The sequence below is a fragment of the Corvus brachyrhynchos genome, unplaced genomic scaffold (assembly GCF_000691975.1).
Source record: "Corvus brachyrhynchos isolate BGI_N302 unplaced genomic scaffold, ASM69197v1 scaffold200, whole genome shotgun sequence".
NCBI classification, from domain to species: Eukaryota; Metazoa; Chordata; class Aves; order Passeriformes; family Corvidae; genus Corvus; species Corvus brachyrhynchos.
In genome coordinates, this window is record NW_008236184.1 from 5,312,581 (window position 1) to 5,323,521 (window position 10,941).

Genomic DNA, 10,941 nt, shown 5'->3' on the forward strand with positions numbered 1-10,941 from the left:
CCCCCCTGGGCCGCTTTGCCCATTCCAGCAGCTTCTCCGGCTGCTCCCTGATCGGCTCCAGGAGCTGGATCGGGGAAGCGCTGCCAGAGCCGGGGGGCATTTCCCAGGAAATCCTGGAGTCTCCAGGGGCTGGAATTCGGGATAAATCCATTCCCTGGCTTTTCCAAGGATCTCCCTCCTCCTTGGGAGCCAAAGAGGAGGAAATCCCACGGAACTGAGCTCATTCCCACTTTTCCTGTTGTTCCCCGGGAGCAAATCCCGATCCCAGCTGGCTGCTCCCTCCTGTCAGGGAATTCCAGAGGGGGAAATTCCTCATCCCCCTTTTCTCCAGCCGCTTTCCCAGCTCCCCGGATCCCGGTTTTCCAGCCCCTTTCCCAACTCCGTTCCCTTTCCTGGACAAATTCCAGCCCTTCCTTGTCCTGAGGCCCCAAAGCCCACCCTACGAACTCCACATTCTGGGATCCTTTGGGATCAGAATTCCCAGATTTTCCAGCTCAGTTGCTCTAAAATGCACCAAAACTTTTCCCGGGATTTAGCTCCTCTTTCCCATTATCCCCAGGCCAAAAAGCAGGGAAGAAATCCGCCCTTTTTCCCGGGATGAAGGTTGAAATCCATGGAATAGAATCCCTCTTAAATTAAGGATAAATCCCATCACATCCCATCAGCTCCCTGGATCCCACTGGGAACAACCCTGAGGAGCTCCCGGAGCACAAAAGCTGCATCCCAGATTTTCGGGATCAAAGCCACGCCAGGAGCAGGAAAAGAGGCTTTTCCCTCTTTTCCCTGTTTCCCTTTTGCACCTTTTCCCTCGGCTTTTCCAGCCAGGTGCATCCAGAGGGAGAAACCCGGGAATTCTCCTGCCTCCCGTGGCATTTGGGGCTCCAAAGCGGCTTTTCCCTGCTCCAAGGGCCGTGTCCGTGTGGGAATGCTGGGAACGGGCATCGAGCCCTGGGATGGGAGCTCCAGCTTCGTATCCATGGAAAACGGAGCTGCTGGGATGAGCTGGGAGTGGGAGGAGCCTCTCCCAGCACGGCTGAGCCGTGGGCCACGTTCCCAAGGGATCGGGGGCTGCTGGAATCTCATCCCAGCCCAGGAACCCGGCACGGGATGAGCTCTGGGGCTCCATGACAAAGCCAAAAGGATGGGATTTAGGGATGGGATTTAGGGATGGGATTTAGGGATGGGATTTAGGGATGGGATTCCTCTCCAGCTCCCAGATTTTAGGGATCAAAGCCATGCCAGGAGCAGGAACAAAAGCTTTTCCCTCTGTTCCCTGGGTCCATCCCCATCCCGGGAGCCTCCGGAGGCAGCGGGACATAGATGAGAGTTGGGAGATGGATGAGGCTGGAATCAGAATTCCAGAGGCATCCTGGCCCCCCTCCTGGGGCCTTTTATCCTTCTGGATCCATGTGGGTATTCCAATGGGATGGGCGATTTTTCCTGGCTCATCCCTGCTTTTCGTGGTTCATGGATAATCCTGATCCGACCTCTCAGGAATTCCTTGTTCTCCTGGGCCCTGGAATGTGTTCAGGCCCTCGGGATTATTTTGGGAATCTGCTCCTTGGCACCGCAATGGGAGCTCCCAGTGACATTCCCAAATGCCGGAGCTGCTCCTGGGATTCCCTGGATGAGCCGTGCCCAGCTTTCTGTAGAAATTCTATTCCCAAATTCCGGGATAGAAACCTTGGGAAAGGCTCTGAAGGCTCCATGGGAAGTGTTTTCCCCATTTCCCTAAAAATTCCCAAACACCCCCAGGATTTCTGGATAAAATTTCGGGATTAATTTCCCCCCCTTCCCAGGATTTGTTTATCCCAGAAAAGGAAAAGCTGGGCTTAAGCTGTTGATTAAAAAGCCAAAAGACCCCATAAATTCCCATTCCATGGGATTAGGGACATCCCAAAGAAATCTCAGGAATGAGCAGCCCTGTTTTCCCGGGATTCCTGTGGATTCCAGCCGGCAGAGGGGGCAGGAAAAGCTGGGGCAGTGCCGCAATTCCCGACCTCGCTTCCTTAGGCTCAACCTCCGGCTTAGCCACAGACTGAATTCCCGATTTCCCGTCCCGCATCCCTCATTCCCGACCCTTTCCTGCTCTGCTCCGCTCCCAGCATTCAAATCTCATCCCGATTTTTTCCTTGGGAGCGATCCAGGTGTTTAAAGCCAGGCGGATGACAGGGCTGGGATTCCCAGAGAATTTTTGGGATATCAGCTGGAGCAGCAGTGCTGAAGAATCAGGGATTTTTTGGGAGCCTCAGGAATTCTTTTGCCGATGTTTAAAGGAATTTTCTCCCACAGACTAAAACAGGAAGAGGAAAATCCCAGGAAATTCCTTCAGGGAATCTCCCATATCCAGAGTTTAAGGGGGAAAAGCTCCAAGGACGTGGGAATTGGAGCAGAGGCCGGAGAGAATCCTGGATTTTGTTCCTGCAGGAAAAATTCCCGCTGCTTTGGAAGGCGGGAACTTTGGGAAGAGAACATGGAAGGGAATCCAGGGAAGTTTGGGAATTCCATGTGCTGTCCCATCCCAAATCCAGCCTTTTTCCCATCCCAAATCCAACCCTGTCCCATCCCCAATCCATCCCTGCCCCATCCCAAATCCTTCCCTGCCCCATCCCAAATCCATCCCTGCCCCATCCCAAATCCTTCCCTGCCCCATCCCAAATCCATCCCTGCCCCATCCCAAATCCTTCCCTGCCCCATCCCAAATCCATCCCTGCCCCATCCCAAATCCTTCCCTGCCCCATCCCAAATCCATCCCTGCCCCATCCCAAATCCTTCCCTGCCCCATCCCAAATCCATCCCTGCCCTGTCCCAAATCCCGCCCTGTCCATGGGTGCAATGGGATGAGCTTTCAGGTCCTTTCCCACCCAAAGCATTCCAGGATTCCGGGATTCTCCCATCACTATGGAGCGAATCCCGCAGATCCCGATGCCGGTGCTCTCCTTCCCCCGCTCCCTTGGGATATTTTCACCCCGGAGCTGGGAAGAGCCTCATTCCCAACGGCCAAGGCTCCGGAATGTGGGAAGGAGGAGGAGCCAAGCTCCCTCTTCCCAAGGCTCCCATCCCCTCGGATCGCTCCGTGAAAACGCCGGGAGCCGGATTTGGGATTCGGGATGTGCGGGAGGAGCAGCTGGCGCGGCCCAGATCCCGGGAGCTTTACTGAGGGCAAAATCCAGGGAAAGGATCCAAAAATACGGCGGCAAATCCACGGAGCGGCGCCCGGTATCCGGGTTACCTCCATTAGCTGCTAATTATGGATCCCAATTAATTCGTGAGCTGCTGAATTCCAAGGAAAATGAGTTTCTCCTTAATGAGCTAATCAGGCTCCAGATAAAACCCCCCTAGAATTTATGAACTCCTCTCGCCGCGGAGCATCCAGGGCCGCTCCAGCCGGGATTGATGGGCCGGCTATGCCAGGATTTCCAAGGATCCCTTTGGAACAGGTGGCAAAGGGCATCCCGGCTTTTATCCCACTGGGATTTTGCCAGGGAAAATGGGGATTTGCTGGGAATTTGGGGTCGTTCCGCAGGATTCGGGATGCAGAGGGTGCGGAAGGAGCAGGGATGGGGATGGAGCCGGAGCGCTCCGGGTGCTCAGACAAAGCTGCCGGGGATTTTTTTTCTGGGAATATTAATGAGGCTCAAGCTGTGCTCGGCAATTAAATCCTGATTGGAATTCCTTCGAATTCCTTCCATCTGGAGCGGCTCCCGGAATGAAAGAGGAATTCGGGAGAGGCGGGAATGCTGCACAGGGAAAGGAATGATGGGATGGGGAGAAACAGGGAGAGCTCCTCCATTCTCCCAGCTTCCCTTCCCGGCTGGAATTTGGGGATTTGGGGATTTGGGAATTTGGGAATTGGGTTTGGCCCTGGATTTGGTGTCCGGGAGAACGGGAGACGCTCCATGTGTGGAGTGTCTTCATGGAATGTGGGATCGGTGCATCCGTAGGGAAGGGAATGCCACTCTTCCGTGGGAATGCGGCTCTTCCAGGGCAAAATTCCTCCTGGGAATGAGCCTGGGAGCTCCTTCGGGTGCCCAGGGTGGGATGTGCATTCCAGCTGGGAATGCAGGAGAATCCCAGGGCAGTGCCCAAATTTTGGGAGCGAAGCAAAGAATCCAAGAATCCCAGAATCCTGGGATTCGGGTGGGAAGGGATTTTATCCCATTCCAATGGCCCAGCTTGCTCCAAGCCGGCCTTGAACATTCCAAGGATGGGGGAGGCACGGATTCTCTGGGAATCTGTGCCAGGGCCTCACCTCCCTCCTTGGAAAAATTCCTTTGATCCGAATTTAACGGATTCTCTTCCTGCCAAAACCCTCCCCCTTCCCTATCCAAGGTAAATTCCAGGCTCAAGGTCGCCACCGCCGCCGGACTGATGGGAATTTCAACTTGAGATGGAGCAGATCCCGGGGGAATTCCTGGGAAAGGCCAAAGGGAATCTTGGATGGAGATGGAAAAGGAAAAGCGTAACGGGAGAGGGAGGAAGATCCTGGCAGGATCAGGGATGAGTGGGATCAATCCCGCTTTTCCCATGGAAAGGAGCTGTTCCAGTGCCCGAGCACCCTCTGGATGAGGAATTTTTCCCAAATATCCAACCTGAAATCCCGAAGGGCTCCAGCCGTTCCCTCGGCTCGTGGAATGGCCCACCAATAGGAAGCAAGGCTCCCTTACGCAAATATCCACCGTGAACCCCCGTGGGCCTCCAGCCGTTCCCTCGGCTCGTGGAAAGCCCAACCAAAGGGATGAGAGGCTCCAACAAGGAGCCGCGTCCTCGGAATTCCGGGATCCGAGCGGCACCGGGATGGGACTGGGCGGAGACATTCCCGGTGTCCGAAATGCCGGAAAAACTCCCCAAGAGATTCCAAAAATGCTTTTATGGGATGCTTAAATTCTTCCTAAAAAACCCCAATTCACCCCAATCCCGCCCCGTCCGATCCCAAATCCATCCCTGTCCCATCCCAAATCCCGCCCTGCCCCATCCCAAATCCTGCCCCGTCCTAGCCCAAATCCCATCCTTATCCCATCCCAAATCCAGCCCTGCCCCATCCCAAATTCAGCCCTGTCCCATCCCAAATCCATCCCTGCCCTATCCCAAATCCAGAATTCCTAAAAAACTCCAATTCACCAATTCACCCCACAGAAAATCCCGGGAAAAGCAGCAGGGATTGGGACACTTTGGGATGGCTCCAGCTGGGAATTCCCTTCCCAAATCTCTCATGGGATGATGAGGAAACCTCAGGAATACCAGCAGGGACTGGGACACCGTGGGATGGCTCCGGGCGGGAATTCCCATTCCCAGAAGCCCCAAGGAAACCCCAGGAATACCAGCAGGGACTGGGACACCGTGGGATGGCTCCGGGCGGGAATTCCCATCCGGAATCTCACCTGCTCCAGCGGGATGACGAGGAAGGAGCCGCCGCCGGCGCTCTCGGTGACGATGGCGAGGAAGCGCGCGTTGACGGCGCAGAAATGGTTGTCGTGGACGTTCTTGGTGATGGGAACGCCGTCGAAGCAGTGCTCCCGGCTCGCCGCCTTCCCGTAAACATTCCGGAACTTGGAGCTGCGGTACTGCGGCCGCCATGACATCTGCGGGGAAGCGCAGGGATCAGCGTTCCCACGGAAACGCCGCGCGCCCGGCCGCTCTCCCGTCTTTAGCTGCTGGAAGGGTTGGGATGGCCCCATTCCAACAGGAACATTCCGGATGGATTTAAGCAGCCCCCCAGTGCTGGAATGGCTCCCAAAAGGCTCGGAAAGACGGCTCAGCATTGCCAAAAAACCCATTCATGCTTGCTCTCCCATTCCTATTTCAACCTGGCGGGATATGGAAATGTTGGGATGGCCCCGACCCACCCTGAACATTCCTGGAAAATCTAAGGGATCCCCCTGGAGCGAGGAGCAGCTCCCAGAAGCTCCGAAAGCCTCGGTGCCACTGCAGAATTCCAGCTGCTCCCCTTTGGAGCGGGAATGTTCAGCTGGGCTGCGCCGGCTGCACACGACAATGGAATTAGGGCTTGGAATGTGCCGGCTTGGAAATGGATTGGCCTGGATGGCGGGAGAGCGGGAATTGGAGCGGGATGGGAGCGCTTAGGGAGCGTCGGGAAGCGGGAATATTCCACGTTCATTTTTCACACGGAGCAGCACAGGAGCCAGCGGGGATCCCAAGGATCCACCAGCACATCCTGAAAGCTCTGCTATCCTAAGGATCCACCAGCTGATCCTGGTGGATGAGGGATCCCAAGGATCCACGAGATGATCCTGAAGAATCAGGGATCCCAAGGATCCATTGCCTGATCCTGGAAGCTCTGGTATCCTAAGGATCCATCAGCTGATCCTGGTGGGAAAGGCATCCCAAGGATCCATGAGATGATCCTGAAGAATCAGGGATCCCACGGATCCATCGCCTGATCCTGGAAGCTCAGGCTTCCTAAGGATCCATCACCCGATCCTGGTGGAAAAGGCATCCCAAGGATCCACCGGGTGATCCCGGCAAACCAAAAATCCCAAGGAAAGGGATTCCAGGGCTCCCACATGGAAAGATTTTCCCACCCTGCAGCCGCTTCCAGAGGATGTGGCCAAAGCCCCCCCAGGGACGCCAGGGAGCAAAGCCAATGGAATTCCAGCATCCCAAGGGGGACGCTGCAAACTCGGGAATTTTTCCCAGGAAGATCCCCACATTCCCAAGCACCACTTTCCATCAGCACAGAGAAGCTGTGGCTGCCAAATCCTTGGAATATGCGAGCTCGGATGGGACTTGGAGCAGCCCGGAATAGTGGGAAGTGCCCACAGAAATCCCAGGATGGGCTTTAAGGTCTCTTCCCATCCAAAGCATTCCAGGATTCTGGGATTTACGGCAGAAAATTGTGGGAAAAGAATCCAATTTGCTGGGTGAGAGGATGGAAATCCCAAAGTTTTTACAATCCAGGCGAGAATTCCAAGCAGGAAAAAGGTTTGGAATTTCTTTCCTTCCTTTCTTTCTTTCTTTCTTTCTTTCTTTCTTTCTTTCTTTCTTTCTCTCCCCTCCGCACATCCGGGCTCTTGAATCCCTGGAATTCAGGGCTGGAAAAACAATGGATTTCCTGGACGGAGACAATGGATTTGAGATTCTCCAGCGGGATGGATCCCGCTCCGGCACCGGCAGCATTCCAGGCGGGGCTGACATTCCCAGCGGGAAGGAACGGAGCGCCTTTCCCAACGGAATGAGACAAAGCGCGAGAGGAAAAGGTGGGAACGGGAGCAGCTGCGGCCCCACACCGGGACTGGCCAGGAGCTTCCTCCGGCGGGAATGCTTTGGGAATGGGAACTTCCCATGGAAGCTTTGGGTGTGACCCGGCCAAGGGGACAAAACCCTTCCCAAAACCTCAGGAAAACATGGAATTCCCCATTTTCCGCTGGAATTTAAACTCTCTTTCCACTGCCTTCCAGCAACTCGGCAGCATTCCAAACCCCTGGGATATTTTTCCCGCTTTCCTTGGTCTTTCCCAATGATTTGACCCAATTGTTCCCGAATTTCGTTGCCTCAGAACCTCTCGGTTTTTATCCCGATTTTTTTCCTCTCTCTGAGCATCCGTTACTCGGGAACAAAGACACGGATAACAGGAATGGGGGGAGGGAATCCAGGGCTCCGGAGCAAACTGCCAGCTCTGCCCTCATTCCCTGGGAACAGCAATTCCTGGAAAACCGGGAAAAGCAAAATTCCAGCAGCTCTGCCCTCATTCCCTGGGAACAGCAATGCCTGGAAAACCCCGCAGTCCCTGGGAACAGCAATGCCTAGAAAACTGGGAAAAGCAAAATTCCGGCAGCTCTGCCCTCATTCCCTGGGAACAGCAATGCCTGGAAAACTGGGAAAAGCAAAATTCCAGCAGCTCTGCCCTCATTCCTTGGGAATATTCCTGCCCCGAAAACTGGGAAAGGACCCCCAGCAGCTCTGTCCTCATTCCTTGGGAATGTCCCTGCCTGGAAAACCAGGAGAAGGAGCCCCAGCAGCTCTGCCCTCATTCCTTGGGAACAGCCATGCTGGAAAACTGGGAAGAGATCCCAGGAGCAGCCCCCGGCCGTGCTTGGATGCTTTCCCGCTTTCCTGGCAGCCGCGGCCTTTCCCGGGAGCGGCTCTTGGCTCCGCGGGTTTGGCTTTTCAAAGGATCCTTTCATCCCTCGGGAGTCTTGGAAACAGCGGGAGCAAGGGAAAGCTCGGGAAAGGAGCTCCGGACACGGCAGAGCCCCGGCCCTAATCCCGAAAAAACCTGGATATCCTAAATATAGCTCCCGTTAATCCGCCCCGAGCGTCGGAGCTCGCGGAGAACAAAAAAAAACCTGGAATTTCTGGGAGGAAGAATTCCCGCCCCTCAATCTTTTTGGTGTTTTTTTTCCCTTGGAATTGGGCCCTTCCCGCTTTTTGGAAAAATCCCATCTGCCATGGATTTTTCATGGGAAAAAAGGGCTCCTTCCTCGGGATTGGCTGTTCCGTGGATTCGCTTCAGTGGTGGGAAACAAAAAAAGAGGGATTTGCCTGGAAAACCACGTTGGGAAAAGGAAATCCAACGCTGAAAATTCCAGGCTTTTCAGGAGGGGGCTTTGAGGCTTTCCAAAATCCCATTATTCCCGATTTTCCTGCCTCCCTCCGAGCTTGCGACAAGGATTCCCTGCCTGGGATTTTCCGGATCAAATCAAGGCTGAGTTTTGGAGGGAGAAATGCCAAATCCAAGCCAATCGCAGCCCCGTGGGGATTCTGCGCATCCCTGGGAGCCTCTGGAAGTTCTTTTCCATGGGAAAGGTCAGGAACGCCGGAGTTTGACATTCCCAGCATCAATCGCTCGTGAACTGGGCACAAACAGGAGCCGCTTTTCCAGAGGAAAATCAAGGGTCTGGAATCGCTGGGAAGGAGCTGGAGCTGCCCAATCCCAGCCCACGGAGATCCCGCGGTTCCCTGGTGCAGAAAACAGGGAACAAATATGAAATTTAGGATTTTTTGGAGGGAAAAATCCCTCCCAGCCTCGCTGCCGGGCCACATTCCTGGGGGGATTCCCGGGATGGAGCCGTGATCCCAAATCCCCGGTGGATTCTGCAGGGAATCTGCACCTTGGGAGCATCAGGACTGGGGGATTTGGGAGCCTCAAGGAACAAATCCCAGATCCTCACCATGGGCTGGAATTCCCAATCCAGCCTCACCATGGGGTTGGAATTCCAGACCCAACCTCACCACAGACTGGAATTCCCGATCCATCCTCACCATAGGCTGGAATTCCCAATCCAACCTCACCACAGGGCTGGAAACCTCACCACAGACCAGAATTCCCAATCCAATCTCACCGTGGGGCCAGAATTCCTGATCCATCCTCACCACAGGCTGGAATTCCCAATCCATCCTCACCGTGGGGCTGGAATTCCCAATCCATCCTCACCACAGGCTGGAATTCCCAGTCCAGCCTCACCACAGACCAGAATTCCCAGGGAGGGGAGAACTCAGGAGCGGGAGGTGGCTGGAATTCCTGATCCAGCCTGGCAGCGGGGCCGGAATTCCCAATCCAACCTCACTGCGGGGCCAGAATTCCCGATCCATCCTCACCACAGGTTGGAATTCCTGATCCAGCCTGGCCAGAGGGGCGGAATTCCTGATCCAACCTCACCACAGGCTGGAATTCCCAATCCATCCTCACCGCGGGCCGGAATTCCCAATCCATCCTCACCGTGGGGCTGGAATTCCAGATCCAACCTCACCACAGACCGGAATTCCCGATCCAACCTCACCACAGGCTGGAATTCCCAATCCAACTTCACTGCAGAGCTGGAATTCCTGATCCAGCCTGGCCATGGGGTTGGAATTCCCAATCCATCCTCACCACAGGCAGGAATTCCCAATCCAACCTCACCACGGGGCCGGAATTCCTGATCCATCCTCACCACAGGCTGGAATTCCCAATCCAACCTCACCGTGGGGCTGGAATTCCCAATCCAACCTCACTGTGGGGCTGGAATTCCCAATCCAACCTCACTGCGGGGCTGGAATTCCCAATCCAGCCTCACTGTGGCGCTGGAATTCCCGATCCATCCCCACCACGGGGCCAGAATTCCCGATCCAACCTCGCCGCGGGATGGACGCCTCGCCCCCCCGATGGCCAGCCCAAAGCAGCGCGGGATGAGCGGTGGGAATGACGCGAATTCCCTTCGTTCCGAGGGATCTCCAGAGCAGAGCCGGCCCCTGCCGGGGGCTCCGGGCTGGCTCGGGATGTGTTTTCCATGGATTTAGTCCCGGCTGTGTGGGAATTCCCAGCTCGGGACACTCACCAGGCCGCGCTTGCTCCCGGGCACCTCAGACTTGTGCAGGTCCCTCATGGACTCGCCCAGAGCTCTGTGCAGAGAGGGAAAGGAAAACATTCCATTCACAATCCCGGGAATTCCAGGGAAAACCCCCGCTCCCTTCCTGCTGTTCCCGAGGGCCGCGGTCCGACCCCCAGCAGGGAATTTTTGGTGGCTCCGAGCCCGTCTGCTCCTCCCAGGGTTGGGATAATTCCACGCGGCAGCTCAAGCTCTTCGAGAGGACGAGGTAATTCCATAAAAATCATGGATTTGTGGTAAGAAAAGGTGGGATTATGGGATATTGGGAAGGAATTGCTCCCTAGGAAAGCGGGGGAGGGGCTGGGCTGGAATTCCCAGAGCAGCTGCGGCTGCCCCTGGATCCCTGGAACGTTCCAGGTGAGGTTGGACGGGGCTTGGAGCAGCCTGGGATGGCGACGGAATCCATGGAATCCATGGAATGTGGGACGTGGGACATCTCCGGCCTCGTTATTCCTTCAAATCCGTCTGGGTTCGGTTGGGATTCAGGGAGGGGGCAGCTGGAAGAGTTTCCCTCACTTGGATTCGGAGCAGCCCGGGACAGCGGGAATGTCCCTGCCCATGGAATGGGATCGGCTTGGAGATGCCAGCCCGAAGCATTCCGGGGGTTTTTCGT

At 55.5% G+C, this 10,941-nt stretch overlaps 1 protein-coding gene across 2 annotated transcripts in view; it reads right to left on the reverse strand.

Moving 5' to 3' along the window:
- Window positions 1-10,941, reverse strand: part of CORO2B (coronin 2B) — a 25,494-nt gene that overhangs the window by 10,682 nt on the left and 3,871 nt on the right. Inside the window, exons 2-3 of one of the 2 annotated variants that reach the window (XM_008637398.2) lie at window positions 10,278-10,341; window positions 5,382-5,582 (exon numbers count right to left, since the gene is read on the reverse strand). In XM_008637398.2, coding sequence (XP_008635620.1) covers window positions 5,382-5,582; window positions 10,278-10,325 — 249 coding nt within the window. In that variant the 5' untranslated portion in view covers window positions 10,326-10,341. The remainder of the gene's footprint in view (window positions 1-5,381; window positions 5,583-10,277; window positions 10,342-10,941) is intronic. The other variant, XM_017738508.1, reaches the window with a different exon arrangement.